Below are 17775 nucleotides of genomic sequence, written 5' to 3' on the forward strand. Positions count from 1 at the left end.
AGAGGCGGCGGCGCGGAGCTCGGGGGTCTGGCCGGTTCGGGCTGAGGTGAGGGCTGTTCCGTGGTTTTTAGTTCAGCCGCGTGTTACGAGCTGACGCCGGCAGCCCCTGTGTTGTACCGCCGAGGGAAGGGGCTGCGGTGTATGTTTATCAGGAGGCACTTTGGTGGGTATTAATAGAACGTTTCACATGATCCAGATTCTGCCCACTTGCCGCTGAAACCTCCGAAAAGATTTAGTTAGAAACCGGATTAAGTATTAAGGCCGGAGACCATCTGCGAGCTGGGCCGGTAAATCCCTGCAGCAGCACGGTGGGTGCTCGGAGCACGTTCCAAGGCTGTAAGTACCTTGTGAAGTTACTCTGGGGTGAAAATGCAACACTATTCGCGTTAGAAAGAACATTTAAATTGTTCTGGAAGGATCAGTACCATTCTGTGAAATGAAGAGCTCGAATAGTACAGCATGTAGTAGTAAAGTATGTGGTAATGACCAAGTTAATATGACAGGCTAGATACAATGGATAGGTTTCAACGACATAAAATGTTAAATCAGGCCGTCGAGAATAGAAGGGGAGTTGTTTATTCTTGGGATAATTAAGAAATTATTAAGATAATTAGTGCTTTTTGAGCTTTCGTGAATTGCCCCCTTCGTGTAATCACCCAGCTAGATTATTATCCAGGTGGTCTCTGATGTATGTACCTTAGGTCAAACATAAGAGGAAAGGTTGAGGACTTTAAGTGGAGATGTCTGTGTTTTGATGAATAGATAGCTAATTAACCACGTGTATGGCTAATTGACACTCATAGTCATCATATAACCAGGTTTAGGACCATGGCATTACTTGAAGCTGTAAAGATTGTGACTGCTGCTATGGTATATCACATGGGATAAATAAAACCAAGCTTGATTTTATTTGTAATTTGTGGTCCTAGCTATGTAAAACTTTATATGTACTTAATATTACTCAAATGTTTGACTTAATTGCTTGTAGTTTTGAATTATAGTACCCAGAGGTAAAAGGGCACTGAACTACCCCCACGTAAACACTAGAAGGAAATAAATGATACTGCATTTATAATCGTGATTGGACTGTTGGTATAAACTGGCACGGTGGTTGCATCAGCTGTGCACATCCCAGACGCCGGGTTAAAGTGTTCCAGTCAGGGCTGAGCAGGAGCTTCTCTGCTCAGAACTTGGTCACAGGAAGTGTAGTGTGTCATGAGCATCCACACTTGGCGTGCAGACTCTCTCTGTATTAGCTGCGGCTTTCAATGTGTGTGCCTAAAGTAGTAGCTAAAGCCTCCAAACTTCTTAAATTACCTAGATAATACTTGAAAAATTTCTTCCCTGTACATAGAATGCAGGTTGTTTCCTGACTGTAATACTGTCTCCTGCAAATATGGGGAGTAGAATAATATAGCGTACACTTCCTAAAAATGCATTTTTCCATGCTTTTTAATCGTGTAGTCTTCTTAATATCTGTCTAGGTTGTTCTTGTTCCTCTCTTGACTTTTTTTTTATAATGTAATTATTTTTCAGCATCTGTTTTAAATTCATGTGATATAATACTGCACTCTTTAATTTAGTTTTTGATGCCAGAAGAACACAGTCAAACTACAATGGCAGTTGACGAACTTCAAGCCATAATACAAAGATGCGTAAGTAGTTTTCTTTCCTTAAAAGTAACAAATGTAAGCAATGTGCATTTCTCTTCATATATTATAAATAAAACCAAAATGACCTCAAAGCAAAGACAGTTGTTAGCAGAGCTACCCTCATTGGGCAGCTAAGTTCAGCCTCCATATTTCATTGACTTCTCTGTGGTGCTTATCCTAAGATGCTTGATAATGTCTGCTTCTTGGAGAAAGAAGTGTTCTTGCACCCAGGAACAAAAGGAGGTTATTGTAGAAAATATATCTTCCAAACAGTATGCTGTAGTCTACACTTAAAAAGTGCTGTTGAAATACTGCTTTGTCTTCTGTAGTAACTCTTGGTAGCTTTTTTAACATGTGAAAAATCTATGTAAGTTACAACATTTAATTTTGAAATGAATGCATGTATTTTCTTATTTGACTTTTATAAGCATGGAGTTAAATGTCAATATTTTCTTTCTAGCAAATTCTGGAAGAAGCTGATTTCAAAGGAGAAGATTTTAATCTGTTCCTGGTGGCAGGTCAGAAATGTTTAGAAGATGGCTATGCAGCTCAGCTATTAGAAGTAATTCAAAATGAGAAAAATAAGGTGAGTTTAAGTTTACAGTCTATTAGTTGTGCATTAGCACAATTAAATGCATAAAACTGCTTATTAAGAAGGGAAAGCTACTTTTGCTGTGAAGCAAGGCTGTACTTACGAATAGCTAATAAGTTGCTCTGTGTTAAATTCTGTAATTTAGGTAGAGAACCCAAATCATGGTAATCTTAACAAAACCATTTTTCAGTAAGTGACGCAAAGAGAAAAGGAAGGGCAAAAGCAGAAATAGGAGAAGCTGACAGTGTCCCTCTTTTGCAGGACAGGGATTTCAGATGGTGTACTGGATCTGGCTACCATGGAGTTGACTTTCTTCATGGCAGCCTGTATAGGGCTGTGTTTTAGATTTGTGACCAAAACAGTGTTGATAACACACCAGTGTTTCAGCTATTGCTGACCAGTGCATGTACAGCATCATGGCCTTCTCTGTTTCTGACTCTGCCCCATCAGTAAACAGGGGAGTTGGGAGGGGACACAGCTGGGAGAGCTGAGCCAAACTGATGAGATATTTCATACCATATAACATCATGCTCAGCAATAAGATTCTTGCCTCTGCCTCCATCCCACTGAGGGGTGAGAGTGAGCGAGCAGCTGGTGGGTGCTTAGTTGCTCTCTGGGACCAGCCCACCACAGATGGATATAATAATACTGGCCAAAATTGTAAGAGCCAACTAAGCTGATGGTACTTGAAGAGATATTGGTGTCTGTGGGCACTGGAGGAGCTGGGAGAATATACCAAATTGTACAGAGATATGAGGGATGGAATATTGTAGCAGTGTTACAGCAGGTTTGCAGTCTGGTTTTGAATTTCGTGAGTTTGGAGTAACCACTGAATATCTCAATCCCTTCAGGTTAAGCATAATTTGTCCAAGCAGTCTTTCAGAAAAATTCCTGTACTCAGTCCTGTTTTAAATGTATTGTGATAGACATTTAGAAGTATATATTGACGTGTTAATGTTAATAAATTGAAGAAAACTTATACAAATTATGCAGCTGTATTTATAGGTATGGGGAGAGAATAGAGTATATTTCAAATACAGAACTTTATGGTAATAGTTGTTAAATTTTCACTGACGGTGACAGCTGTGGTGTTGGTGACAACCAGGAGATTGATCTGTTGTCTCTCTTGTTCTTTATATATGCAATCTTTATGGGTTTAGAAGACATACAGTTTTGGTTTATTCTCTGAAAATCTGGTCTTTAGGTTATCATCAAGAATATGGGTTGGAATCTCATCTCTCCTCTTGTTAGATGTATTTTCATGTATAAAGAAGAAGATGATAAGCGAAAACACTGCCTGAGGATACTAGATCAGTTGGCACAGGTATGGTTTTGAAATATAATACAATAATAGTAGGAAGGAGAGAGGTCGTAATTTCCCCCCCCAGTTTCCAAAGGAAACAGGGCATGAATATTTCTGGGTTCTTCTTATTTCCTGTAACTATTAAACTCATGGGCCAGTTTCATCTGAAGCAGACACAGGCTTAGTGTTCTCAGAGATAATTAACGTCTTACACATCTGAGATTAGTAACTGGGTAAAACAGTGACAAAGCATTACCCAGAAGAAGGCAGCAGATAGCACTCGAAATTTTTGATAGCCAACTGCTGCAGTCAGAGCAGCCACAGCAAAACTGCCACTTTCTTACTACAGATACAGTATTGTTGTCCCTGAAAAGTGAGATATTTCACCCAGTGCACAAAGCCAAAAGACACACAGGATGGAGGAATTTGATTTAGTTACAGTTCTGCACAGAAGGAAGGCTGGATCATTAATCCACAAAGCTAGCACACCAAAGGCCAAATATACAAACGTATTTATACAATTCTGTTCAAGCAATATTTGCATAATGGATCTACATCTGTACTCGGATAAGCTGCTCTTGGCAGCTTATTCTCTCGCCTTGATTTAAAGGTACAGTGTATTCAGAGTTCGTGGTGCATGTTCAGTGGGTAGGGCTCTCCGTTTGGAGATGGGCAGCCTCAACTTCGGAGGTGTGGTTCTCACATCATAATGAGTTAAACTCACCTAAAGGACACGATTTTAGCTGAGTTAGCTATCTTGAGTTCCTCTCTTGCAGCTGTGCAATCCAAAGGAACTGTTTTTGGGTTTACTTGAGCAAATCGAGCAGACCTCTGGAGATCAAGTGTGTCAAACTGTCATGTTATTGCTTCAGCCTTTGCAGACAGGTAAGACTCAGCTTATCGTACAATTTCTGAATTAGATTATTTTCTCATTTATTTATCAACTTAGTTTAACTTTTGCTGGAATGGTTTCAGAATATGCCTGTGCTGACAAGCTTTACAATCTTATGTTCTATAAAATAACACAAGTTATAACTTTCATGCTTATATTGACCTGCTAGAAAAAGATTTTAGATGGTATTAATACCATCAGTTGAAAAAGCAATATTCAACTATTTCTTATCAGTTACAAGAATGTGGTGTAAAGCACTCATACTATTGTTACAGAAATAGAGAATTAAATGGATTTGTGAAATTCTTCATTATTTAACTTTTATACAGTTTCATATTTTTATAGTACAAACCTTTCAGCTGAAGTATGCTGAAATATGTTATTGGTGAGGGGGAAGCATTATTCTGGCTTACATATGAAAATTAAAAAGATTGGGTTTGGACACCCTCTAAGTAGGTAGCAAGTGGTAGTTTCTGGTTCGATATGTGAGATGAAACCAAGTGTTGTGTATAAAGCTGAATTCTGACTGTAGCAATCTCTGAGAATTTAACAAGAGGCATATGTGATTTTTTGGATAGCCAATCTGCAGTTAGCATGCACTGAGTCCAGTTAAAATGGAGAGCCTCAGGTGCTGCTTCCTCAGGCTGGGAGTGCCTCTGTTGGTTCTGCCATGGGGTGAAGACCAGTTCTAAGCAGAAAAGCTGAGAGCTTTGTTTTTCTGTGTCTCTGGTTTTGCCAAGCACAAAAGCAGTCAAGTAATAAACGCGTTTTCCAGGTCAGATAAATGGAGTATTATTTTACTTAGCCCAGTTCTAGAAAGGCAGATTTTTTTCAGTCCTCATCAGGGTGCTATGCAGAAAGGAAGAACACTGAAATGTGTGATGGCTTTAATATTTGTTATTTGCAAATACATGGTCATGTTAACTACAGCACATTAAACTTGCTGATGATATTTTGTCTTGCTGGATTTGCTCATGTGAGCTCCTTCCTTGAAACTAAGTGCTTTCTTATGTAGTCACACTGTTTTTCTTCATGTTTTCCTCTACTAAGTAATAACTTTCTGTCTCAAAATGTTCTTTTTCCCCTTTTTTTTTTTTCTTTCCCCCAGTGCTTTTGAAACTTCAGAACAAGAAGGCCTACTCAGTGGGTTTGTCGTTGGCCATGATCATGAATCAGCTTACTCCCTTACCTGTACCTTACACAAAACAACAAATACAAGAAGATAAACTTGGTCTTTGTCAATGTTGTAATGCAGTGGTGGACTTTGCTAAACCCTTTGTGAATGAAGTTGTTAAAAATATGGAAAAGTCATCGGAATACGATGACATGGAGCTGAAAGAAGAATTATTAAAATTGTGAGCATTTTATGTCAGTGTGATATATTCCTATTACTTTACAAAATCATCAGTAGGCATTTATTACATAGGCAGTAAATAAATCACCTTTTATAATGCTGTCAACTTACACTAACATGGTATTTTGAAAAAGAAGCCCTAAATAGGCCTTATATATTTATGAAGTGAGAGAAGAAAGGTAAAAACAATTCTTTTTTAGTACAGGGAAATGGTAAAGAACTATTAGTTGCTGTGCTGTGAAGCTGATTTGGTATTCCTCTGCTTCTCAGATTTTCAGCAGTGAGGATAATCATAGTCTGGAGGTGAAGTCTAAGGAATGCTTCTACAGGAGATGTTGGGTTTTTTTAATTCTCCTTGGAATACCAGGAATAGAGCATCTTATGAGTATAGACTTTATTCTTGGTCGTTAATGACACTACAATACTCTGTATTTTTGACCATATTGCTGATTTAGTTTCACCCCTTTTTATTTCAGCTGTATGAAAAGCCTGAAATACCCATTATTGACAGCTCAGCTTGAACAACTTGAAGGCATTGAAGAACATCCTTTTCGGCATTTTGCAACTGAAATTATAGTAAGTGCAGTCAAAATTGATTACAGTGTTTGCAAAACCAGCGGTCTAGTTCAGAATTACCTGTAGTTTGTTCTAGATCTCATTTTGCTTCCTTTATTGGTTAGTGGGGTGACTTACTGTTCCTTTAAGATAATGCAGGTAGATAAAGTTCTAGAACTGTTCCAGGTACCATCTGTGGAAATTGCAGATTTTCATATACAGTTTTGCTCCTTGATGAACAAGTTTGCACTGCTTTCTGAATCAGCAGCTGCAACCTTGCTCTAACTGCTTCTTTTTCTTACTGATGTATGAATTTATTAGTATATCTAAAGGATCATCTTTGCTGCAGTATTGCAACGAGGTAAAATCTACGTTACCTTTAATCCAAGTGTTGCACAGAGTGAAATCTCTGATGTGCCTGGTGTAGTGCCAGCTGACTATCAAAGAATCTAAATTGATGCTTGACTAGAGCTGGAAATTCAGTGAGCATGTGTCCCTTCCATGCTATCAATGCAGTTACTTTGGTTTTGAATGTTATACATAGCAGCTCTATTTTATTAGAGTAAGATTAATGTGGGTAAAGGTAAGTTTATTCCAATTTGCAGCAAACCCAAGCTTTATAAGGAGATAGTCAGGTACAGTCCATGCATATGTTGGAACACAGATTATGTGTATGTTTTCAGAAGTAGGACTAGATGTGATTAATAAAGTTACTGCACATAGAGCTGCACTTTGTTCACGTTTTGAATATGGTAAAGAATATTTCCTTTCTTGCACATATCCAAATCAGTGGCTTCACCCCAGCTGGCAGGTAAGCCCCCATCCAGTCACTCACTTATGGCCCCCAGGCAGAATGGGGAAGAGAATCTGAAGAAAAACTCATGGGTTGAGGAAAAGGCAGTTTAATGAGACTGGGTCATGGTGTTACTTGGGAAGGGAATGGCACACTAAAACTTGATGAGCTTCAAAAGGAAGGCCTAGAGCTAGCTGGGATGAGGAAAGCACACATAAATATGTATGCAAATGTGCATGCACACAGAGGAGGTCTGGAAGTTGCCTTGTGATGCAACTGTGTTTTTTCTCCAATTTGTATTTAAAAATCTAAGCATTTTTTTCCCAGAATTCTATATTTAGATGTTAAGATTGTGAAGTGAAGCACAAAAAGTAGTTGACAAAACTTTTGGTTGTTTTTCAACAAAAATTGGGTTTTCCCTCATGATCACATCCACTTTTTTCCCCCAGCATGCCTCAGCATGGGAATGGAAACTGCTGTGTGGATCAGTCAGGTTGTGCAATGAGAGAGAATCTTGTTTCTGAAACCTGTACTTCATTTATTGCAGGACTTTCAGGATGTGCAGGAAGGAGGCAGGGATTACCAGAAGATGATCTCATAGTTAAGATAGTTGAAGGGTGCTCTGAAAAACTGACTTTTAATCCTGCCTTTTCTCTTGGGCACAGTCTGAAACCATGTGTTTAATACTAATTATGAATTAACATTTTCTTTGTTTTCTTAAGAAATTTACTTCTGGTGTTTACGGGATTGGGTAGTGGGATTTGAAACTAAGGTCAGTAAGTCATACTTTGACCTCTTGTGTAATCTTAGTTTTCCAAAACGTGAGATCCTGAATCTTCTGTTTTGGCAACCCCGCAATAGCGAGCTGACCTTTATCTTGCTATTTCTTTGTAATACGTACAATAGCACTTTGCTATGTTAGTAACAGTCTTCTAATGGGGGTTATTTTTCCTGCAGGGTTCTTTTTGTGTGCATATGTGTATATATCGTAAATATCACATTTATTTTAATTTATACTGTACAAGAGAATGTACTGTAAATACAGTTAAAGCTTTGAAACTTACTTGGTATGCAGGCATTTTAAAGGCAACTGTAGGCAATCTATCATTCTTTTTCAGAACATTTTGTGGAATATAAGAGAATTGATACCATTAGTGTTTTTACATCATAAAGGCAAAAGTCCACCCTGGGAGAATCAGGAGTTTGCAGACATAGAGCGAAAGAATTCTGCAGATTCTTTGGCATGTCTGTCATATCTGATGTTTGTTCAGCATTTTGGTATCGAATGCTTTCCGGTGGTTTTTAGGTAAGAACTATTCTTTCTCATTTATTGTAAGTCTGTACTTTGAAGATTCTTTCTGAGCAGAAGAGAACTTTATTTGTGAATAGTTATGAATGAAAACTGTATTTCACTGGTATTAGTTTTATGTCAACCTTTATGCATTTATGTTTTATGGAGCTTATATTATTTATATAAAGAACATAGTCCTGCAGATTACTCTATTACAGTTTAATTTTAGATGAGCTGTCCTTTTAAAGAAACTGTCAGAGATTAGTCATGTGGTGAAAATTAATTCATATTAAATGTTCAATTACATATTTATAGACGGTTTTCATGTAAGAGTTACTACCAGTGATTTGACTTACAATTTTTTGTCTATTTCAAAATTTTAGAAAGATATTTTAATTTTTAAAAAATACTAATCCTGTCAAATATATTAATTATGTGCAAACATATATGGCGTATGCAGTTTAATGTAACCTAATTTTTCTCTTTTAGCCCATCATACCTTCTGCTATGCAATATGACACATATTGAAGTGCTACTGAAAAGGTAGAGTTTGTGGGATTTGCAGGTCTAGGTAATGGGTGTGATCTTTTATAGTAATTCATAGAACCAAATTTCAGATATGCCATGTAAGTTCAGTAGAGGTTTTTAAACCTGAGCATTAAAATGGCAAGTTCCACTAGAAGATGGCTTCTTCTACTAAGAAGTAGCAGTTTTCTAAAATATTTACATGTTGTTTTTATCATGTGTTGTGATAGCATTTTTAGAAACTTTATTTGGAAAATGCAAAATTAAGGTAGTTTAAACACATGCAGAATAATTAGTGTACTTGCACTTCTGTAACAATTATTGTAATACTAAAGGTGACTATTGTGATATTATTTATTTGAATGCATTCTGACATGATACACAATCTGATTAAAGGTCAGGCTTTCTAAAGGAAACTGAACTTTTCTATATATTGTGATTATTTCGCCTTCTATAAGCAGCGGGGTTACCAGATAGCTTCTAGCAGTGCTATGGAAGGCAAGTTTCCCCTTAGGAATACTCACTGTTTCATTTTCTTTGTTAATCAGCATGTCAATACCTGTATTGAGCATTTATAAATATTGAGGGGAAAGAAATCATTTTGACCTGAAGAGCAGAGTCTAATGTTCAACTTTAACATAAGCAAGTTTATTCTAAAAATCTTTGAGAGGAGTAATGAAGATACTATATTTAGAAAATAGAATAAAAATTGTTGAGAGACAGGTTTTTGTTGACCTCTATTCTAATATTTCTTCTGAAATATCAACAGTGTCTTTTTAATTAAAAACTTAAATTTGACTTTTTTTTCTAGAACAGAAGAATCTATGTTATCTAAAGGACTTGTAAGTTGTTTTTTTAAATTCAGTTTTCAATGTTAGAATGTTTATTTTTTTCAGTTTAAGGAATGGCAAAACTCTTTTTTCCCCTTCTAAGAGACATACAAATGATAGTTCAGATAATAGTTCCAGAAATATTTTGAGGCTTAATTAGGTATTCTCCAGTGTTACAAATACTTATATTTTTTGAACTTTACACTCCTGCATAAATGTTTAAATTATCACTATTATAACTGCAGCTCCTGGAAAGTTTCAATATCAGAATGAGTACTTACAGCTGTTTTAGCCTTGAAATGTTAAGCATATAGATTAATGTCTTCTATATGTGCATACAATTGCCATATTTTTTTTCCACCTGCAGGATCTGTTTGAGAGCAGTTTATTGAGAATGGAAGATAACAGCCTTCTGCATGACTATTTAGAATTCAGAGATTTTATTAATGTACCTCAGGTAATAAGAAGCAATGTACAGAAGTCCTCAGAGTTTGGTTACAAATAATACCTAGCTGTCCTCTAGGTGTTGGAGAGAGCACATGCTACTGAACCTTTGTACACCTGTGTTGTTAAATGGAAACCTTCAGTGTCTTGCTACGTAGAATTGATTGTCTTTTCTACCTGCTGCAACATGAAGCTTCAGTGACAATTAAAATATACTTAGTGTATGTTATGTACAGGTCACTGAAGCAGGTGGGCACAGATCTTAGTTGAAAGATGGTACTTGCTCGTTTTTGTCTCTTCCTTGCCCATCTGCTGCTTGACTACGTTCTGATTTGGACCCAACAGTACAAGGATTGTATTCTTGCATATCAGCCCTGGGGTTTCGACCACTGAATCTCATGTGAATGTCTCTGATGAGAATCTTCCCATAATCAAGTGTGCAGTCGTTTGTGGTTGTTTTTTTGTTTGTTTGATTGATTTTTGTGAGTTTTTGTTGGTTTTTTTTTTTTGACTTTTTATTATCTTCAGTAGATTTTAGTTAGTGTTAATATAATGATCTGTATGTAAGTAGAAATTATGTTTTCTTTGTCCCATTGCAGGATTTGGTGAAAATTATGACCCTTTGTCCCATGGAGCATCTGGTATGTAAAGTTACCTACAGAATGGGTTAAGTGCTGAATTTATTTAATGAGAATCCATCTGATAACATCTCTGTTTTCTTTAGAGAAAGAAGAGTTTAAGTATTTTGCAGTTGTTCATAGACAAGTTTGACACTGAGGGAAAATATACATTATTCAGGTATGCATCCAAGTTACTGTAGATTGTGTAATATCAGCCTTAGTGCAGTTTAATTACATAGATACAGTGTTTTCTGACAGTTTCCATCTAGAAGTCACATTAATTTTACTTGTTAATTTTTTGATAAATAATAAATTTCAATTGCCTTGCATAAAATCACCTGTCTTATGTAAGCCAGTGTTTAAAGGTTACACAGTCATCCAGTTTTTCTGTGGTAAAACTCCCACTTAGTGAATAAGCCCATAATGTCATCTAAGTGTTGAGCTAACTACATAGGAAGCTTTGAAGAGATAATATCTTTGTTTTGTTTGTTTGAAGGTGTTTACTGAAGACAAGCAACCATGCTGGTGTGGAAGGATACATTATTAAAAATATAAAAGATCAGATTCACTTATCGTTAACGGTGAGGCTGTAACCACGAAAAAACAAGTTGCCATCTCAAAATTCTATCAGTATTTTGTTGAGAAAACGTCTACAGTCACAGAAAACTTTGAGTGATGTGTTAAAAAAATTCACTTTGAAAAGAAACATAAGATTGGGAAATTATATTAAAAATATCGCCTTGGCTTTTTATATATGTATTTCCATTCTAATTTTATAGTTATATTTTTAATTGCATAATCTTATTGTATTTTTCTAAGAAGTTATTATTACCTTTTCTGTGCTTGGAAGTATGTTTTTTTCTTAAAGTGGAACTACTCAGTATTTTGTTTTATCCCCATAGTTCCTAATTTTTTGAATATAGTTGAAGTCCTGCAGTCCAGGGAGAATTATTAATTTTTTCTTGGTTTTTCTGATGACAGTCAGCATTTTATTATAAGTACTTTGCAAGCGATAAACTCATCAGAAGGGATGGAGCTAGATCAAAGCCTTTTAAATATCTCATTTTATAATCATTTATATTGGGAAGTTGGGAAAATTAATTAAAACTAAATTATCAACTCTTTTTTTTTTACTGCTTAGAGCCTTCTCCAAACTAAATTTGATTCTCTAGTATACTGCCTTTTGTCAAATAGGACAATTTAGTAAATTTATGCATCTTTTATGTTGTCAGATGACAGTGAATTACTATTTATTAGATGATACTCTGTCCTGTATATTGAATCAGCAGGGGTGAACTTGATGAAAACTGTTCCAAAAGGGGCTTGCACTAAAATTGAATATGTAAAAGTGTATTCTGAAATTTCACATTTAAAAAACCCCAGTGACACTGCTGTTATGAAGAAGAGTCTCTGATAAAGATAATTAATTGTTGCATTCCTCAATATAAAAAAAAAGGGTGCCTTCTAAAATGTGCTATGTTTATGTAAACAAATATTAACTGTATTGATGATGGAACACTAAAGTGGTAGAGAATTTTTTCTGAGAAAATAAGAAAGAACAGTTTGGCATGCAGAGACAAATTGGGGAGGATTATGGAAGGCTACTTTGCATACTTCAGTCACAAGGTAGTAACTAGAAAATACTGCTTCCAGTGTTTGATTATTCTACTCCTTTTCTTTTTTTAGTTAAATTATTGTTAAATTATGTAAGATTTAAATTTTGCACTCAGCTAAACTTTTTATATTGTTTTTTCAGAAGGAATATGATAATGTGTGGTTTACAGGACATCACCTGATCTCCCTTCTAGATTTAGTACTTTCACTTCCAGAAGGTGCTGAGACAGATCTTCTGCAAAACTCAGACAGGTGAGTTGTAATGACAGAGGCTTTTCTCCTTTTTTCATCATTTAAAAAGACTTTAAACTGCCTTACTACAATGGCATATGCTGTCATGTAACTAATGAGGTGACAACATTAATGTATTTTAAAGTTTTAGAACTAGAAACGGAAATGATCACTTATTTCCATGAACTCTGCATAGAAGAATGTCACAGTGCTATTACATTGATTTCTAACAATAAAAAAGGATTTCTTCCTCCATTCCTTGAGGATATAAGACTTCAGATGTGAAATTACACTAATTAGCAAAGCATTATTTCTTGAGCAATATCTGATTTGTCAGCTTTCTGCAGAAGCAGTTGGAGGAATAAAAGCAACGTGGTATGTTGTCTTATACAAGGCCAGAACAATTATCAGATGCAACTTATAGGCTATTTCAGAGATTGCTGCTGGGAATCCAGTATCTCATGAGTAGGAATACAGGTCCACCTGAACAGTAAATAATTGGAATTAAGAAATAAAAAAATAACGGAAATATCTCTGAAAATCTCCTGATAGGACAAATCTTATATGATGAGCAGTGGTTGGGCTTGTAAATCAGTAAGGTGATGGAGTCCAGATGGACATATAACTGATTAAAAAATGCAGAAGTATTATCTGCAATTGTACTGCTTTTCTGGAAAAGGCAATAAATAATTTCTGCTAAAAAGTATGGAAAAACAAAAGCAAAAAGCATATTTGAGAAAGCACTCAAAGGTAAAAATTCAGTATGGTAGTAAAGAAAACTGCCACACTAGTTTCAAATCAACTTTGGATCACTAGTGATGCATATTACAAGTTCTGTGATAAGATTCTGTCTCTTCAGGGGACTCTTTCCCTCACAATCAGCAGCTTTCTCCAATCTGATGACAGTTTTTACTTGCAAAGTGTGAACTGTTGTATGGACATCACTGTGCACTGGTGCTCTAGACTAAGCTGTATTGCTCAACAGACGAGTGTTTTGTACAAATGGATACTTTCAGGATATCTGGCTAATGAACAATTTAAGTTATTGTCCCTGTAATATAAATCTATGTCTAGATTATAAACAGTATGTTTTTAATTCACAGGATTATGGCATCGCTAAATCTGCTGAGATACTTAGTCATTAAGGATTGTGAAAGTGATAATCAAGTAAGTACTAAGTGATTTGAAAATGATTGATTAGCTGAGATGTGAGAGCTGGATTCACGTGAACACTGTCATCCTTGATTCAGAAAACATGGTCTTTGCATTTTTCTTTGCAATGGTTAGTTGGCCAAAAGTGATGCTTTTAATTAAAAGAATTAGAAAATATGTGATGTGTTATTTTATTCTGATGAAATTTGTTTGCATTCATATTCTGACTGTAAACAAGCTAATCCTTTTACTCTGCCTCATAAACTGTGGTCTGTGTCCATTAGAGTATGTCACCACAAAATCACATACCCATCAAGCATTCCCATGAGAAAAAATTTGTTACTCTTGCTTATTGCTGGTATCCCCCAAAAGCTCCAAGTGGATTTCTGAATAATAAAAATAATAATAACGATGATGATGATAATAATAATAATACAAACCCTGGCAGTTCAAGAAATCCATTTAATTCATTTTAGGAAAAATACTTCTTGTGCAATATGCTAAAAGTTGTTAGGATTTCTGAGAAAATATTAAAAAAATCATATTTAACTAGTTTTTAGCTGTGCAAAACAATATTCTGTATTTACAGCAATTGTGCAGGTGCGTGATAGGTACATATTAAAAGTTTCTCGAGGTATTAGCATCAAAAAGTTCTTGTCTGTAAGATACATCTGCTGAAGTTACAAAAGGAATGGCCAGACCCATCCAATTTTCTGCTACATTGCTTTACTGGAAACAGCCTAGAACATTTTATGCACAGAGGTAACCTGCCAGCCTAAACTGCCCACCACTACAGTTTAGCCATGTTTTTATTATAGCTCTGCCTCTTTACCTTCATTTCCTGTGTGTGAATGTTTGAATGTAGGTATTTCAGAAATACTCTGCAATATATTTAAAAAATTGAAACCGTCCTTACGTATTTTACCCATGTAATATTGTGCAACCTCAATTTAAAGCAGCAGCTTTAGCTGTAATCCCTGCCTCTTTCTTCTCCACTGTGTTTGTGTTTTCTGTCTGAAACAGTTAGGGACATGTTTTACACTTTGCACTCCTCTACCAGTATTTGTTCCTCAGCTGCTGTGTAGCTGATCAGTGCAGCATTTCAGGATGGATCTGTGGCTTTGTGTACAGTCAGTCCTGTCCACCTGCAGTTGATGCAAATGTGTTCCTGGATGCTTGAGGGAGAACTTGTTGGGATTTCACAAGTGGGTTGATAGCAGATGGTTCATAAGTGCAATATCATGGTCATATGATTATTTTAACCAGCAGATAAGTATCCTAAGATGTTTTGTTGCTCTCTCTCTCAGTTCCTTGATGTTCTTTATGTTTGGACTAATGGATTTAAGCATGTCATGTTCTGTTTTCTAACATACAGAAAAAAACTTCTGATCTACTTTTAGACTACTTCGAGATCTGGGTATACAAGTTTTATAAGTGCCTAATAATGTTATTGGTCTAAATTGAATAATAACAATGTAACTTGCACTGATTGCCAGAACAGTAATGAAAATGGTGCATTTCTAATTTACTATTTATATTATTAGTTAATCTTGATAGATTATATCTATTTCTCATATTTAAGGAGTGATTACTATTTAAGTAATTATTATGGTCCACTCGGTTTCATGTAAATACATAGCTTTGTGAGAAAGGTGAGAATTCTTCTCTTATTCTTAATAAAAACTTACAGATAGTAGCACTGAACTGCTCTAGCAGTGCTGTCTAGTACCTGGCAAAAGGAATGTCCCTACAGTTTGAGGAGAAAATAGCATCACATCTGAGGGTTTACTGGCAAAAAAGCCCTGTCAGTTCTTCTTGACTTCCTCCCTGTCTCTCTTCACATAGTGCAAGTGGGGCAGAAAGAAAACGCCTCCTTTCATGTCAGTTCAGATTTTTTTATTGCTGTGTAACAAGTATTTCATTAATCAAGTTCAAAAATTTTTCCAGAAAGCTATTTCCTTTTTATAGCCACATTCTGGTGGAAGTAATTACTGTTTTTCTTACTTGACCAGTTGACTTTCTGTCATTTGGTATTAAAATTTGATGAATTTTCCACTGCCATCAGTGGACTCACTGTGTTTAACACTGAGAATTCTTATTTTTATCGTCCTTACTCTGCCCTTTGTGGATACTGCCTGAAGAAAGGAGTTGTATAAGTGGCTCTATATCTAAGGACACAAAGGCTGCTGTGTGCTTGTTTCCTTCTACAGCAGTTTTGTAACTACAGGCTTGTAAGGTGCCCAGGCAGAGGAGTTTTCCTCTTGTGCTGTGTAACCCTGAACAACCTTGTTTTTGAGCACCTTTTCCTTGTATCTCTTGCTTCATGAAGGCCATTATTGTGAACTGTTCTTTCCACCCATGCCAAACTGGGAAGAAGTTCATAGTCACTTTGGCTACTGTGCCTAAGGATGTGGTAGTAGCATATCTAGTAACATTCCTACAAAGCTTTTTAAATGCAATATAGGCATTTGGGGAGCATATTCATCAGAACTTTCATATGGCATTGCAATACAGTGGAACATTAAATATTTGTTCCATTTTGCTGCCTCATTATCTGAGAGGAACCTACAACGGCTGTTTACTTGCTGTAGAGATTCCAGCCCGAGAAAGTGGCTAAGTATCCCCTCCAGCATATCAAGATCCCTTCAGCTTTGCTTACAAAATCAAGCTTTAAATGTGCCTTTCCATTGCTGTAGTTATCAGCCTACATACCAAGTTCCCCCTCCTCCCCCTTTTCTTTTAACTGCTTCATCCTCCAATCAACAAATAAATAACAGAGAGGGAGAGCTTAAATATCTATCACAATGCTATTCATTGTTATAAAGACTAGCTGAAAAACTTGTGCTCGAAAACTTAGTATTGCAATGCTTCATTAAAACTGATTTGTAACCTCCTCTGTTCTGTTTGAATAGACTGGTGTATGGACCACACTCACCAAGATCGAGCAGAATTTTTTAAAACCACTGCGTGTAGGACTCAATATGTCAAAAGCACATTATGAAGCAGAAATAAAAAATAAGAAAGAAAACAGAAAAGGTTAGTTGTTGGTTTTTTTTCCTTAGTTTTGTTCATATCTAGAGACTTTGATAATCCTTTGGAAACAAAGAATTGGTGAGTGCTGTATAGATCATGTTTTATTTAACTGTTGATGCTGTTCCAAACCTCAGATAATAATTCAGCAGTTGCTATATTTGATATTAAAATTTTTCATAATTGGTCAGAAAATCCGAACTTGTCTATCTGTCATCACATTTGTAAATCTTATGGAAACCTAACAGAACTGTCACATGAAGACCTTCAGAGCTTGTTCTGCATTTATAGTTTTGATTTTAATGTTCCACAGGAGCAACTAAGTCTCTCTGAATACATGGCCCTTAGGTTTCATACCAGGTGTGGGGAGGTTAACGAGAGAAGAAATAAGTGACACAGTGCTCTCTAAAGCCTGAGGCATTACAATCTGGATTTTTTTTTAATTTTTTTTTTAAATCTGACACACAGAATCAGGTTCTGCTGTGGGTTAAGCAGACACGTTGCATGGGGCACAAGAGCTGAAGCTGCTTTAGGCAATCTCTCTGTATGTCAGATCCTCTGTTCCTTGTGGTCTCCAGTATAAAGACAGCCTAAGGAATTTGCATCTGCTACTAAAAATGTCAGTACAGCTTTTTGCCCCTAGTCTTACCCTATTCTGTAGTAAACCATATAAGTATGAGGCAAAGAAGGGTTTTTTTGTCTGAAGGCAACCTATGTATATCTTTCTAAAGGGAGTCCTTCCAAATTAATCAGGAAGTTTTTTCTTTAAGTCCCTCTTACATTTCTCTAGCCTTTGACAAAGTATAAAGAGATTTGAGTTCAGGAGAGGACATCTAACTTGTGACCTTAAATGGTTTACCTTTCTTCCCCAGTGTATAATCTTTGTAAGAATTATAT

At 36.1% G+C, this 17775-nt stretch overlaps 1 protein-coding gene across 5 annotated transcripts in view; it reads left to right on the forward strand.

Annotated features, from left to right (window-relative positions):
* Positions 1–17775, forward strand: part of GLMN (glomulin, FKBP associated protein) — a 23613-nt gene continuing 5838 nt past the window's right edge. For 2 of the 5 annotated variants that reach the window (XM_018072184.3, XM_018072180.3), the window contains exons 1-17: positions 2–336; positions 1537–1655; positions 2113–2238; positions 3449–3568; positions 4324–4432; positions 5548–5794; positions 6270–6369; positions 8260–8447; positions 8922–8975; positions 9769–9799; positions 10155–10244; positions 10831–10872; positions 10956–11029; positions 11348–11432; positions 12608–12717; positions 13800–13863; positions 16761–16884. In XM_018072184.3, coding sequence (XP_017927673.1) covers positions 1590–1655; positions 2113–2238; positions 3449–3568; positions 4324–4432; positions 5548–5794; positions 6270–6369; positions 8260–8447; positions 8922–8975; positions 9769–9799; positions 10155–10244; positions 10831–10872; positions 10956–11029; positions 11348–11432; positions 12608–12717; positions 13800–13863; positions 16761–16884 — 1630 coding nt within the window. In that variant the 5' untranslated portion in view covers positions 2–336; positions 1537–1589. Of the gene's footprint in view, positions 337–1536; positions 1656–2112; positions 2239–3448; positions 3569–4323; positions 4433–5547; positions 5795–6269; positions 6370–8259; positions 8448–8921; positions 8976–9768; positions 9800–10154; positions 10245–10830; positions 10873–10955; positions 11030–11347; positions 11433–12607; positions 12718–13799; positions 13864–16760; positions 16885–17775 lie in introns of all 5 variants that reach the window. The other 3 variants (XM_018072185.3, XM_018072182.3, XM_018072183.3) reach the window with 3 other exon arrangements.

The sequence above is a fragment of the Manacus vitellinus genome, unplaced genomic scaffold (genome assembly GCF_001715985.3).
Source record: "Manacus vitellinus isolate BGI_N305 unplaced genomic scaffold, ASM171598v3 scaffold_21_pilon, whole genome shotgun sequence".
NCBI lineage: Eukaryota > Metazoa > Chordata > Aves > Passeriformes > Pipridae > Manacus > Manacus vitellinus.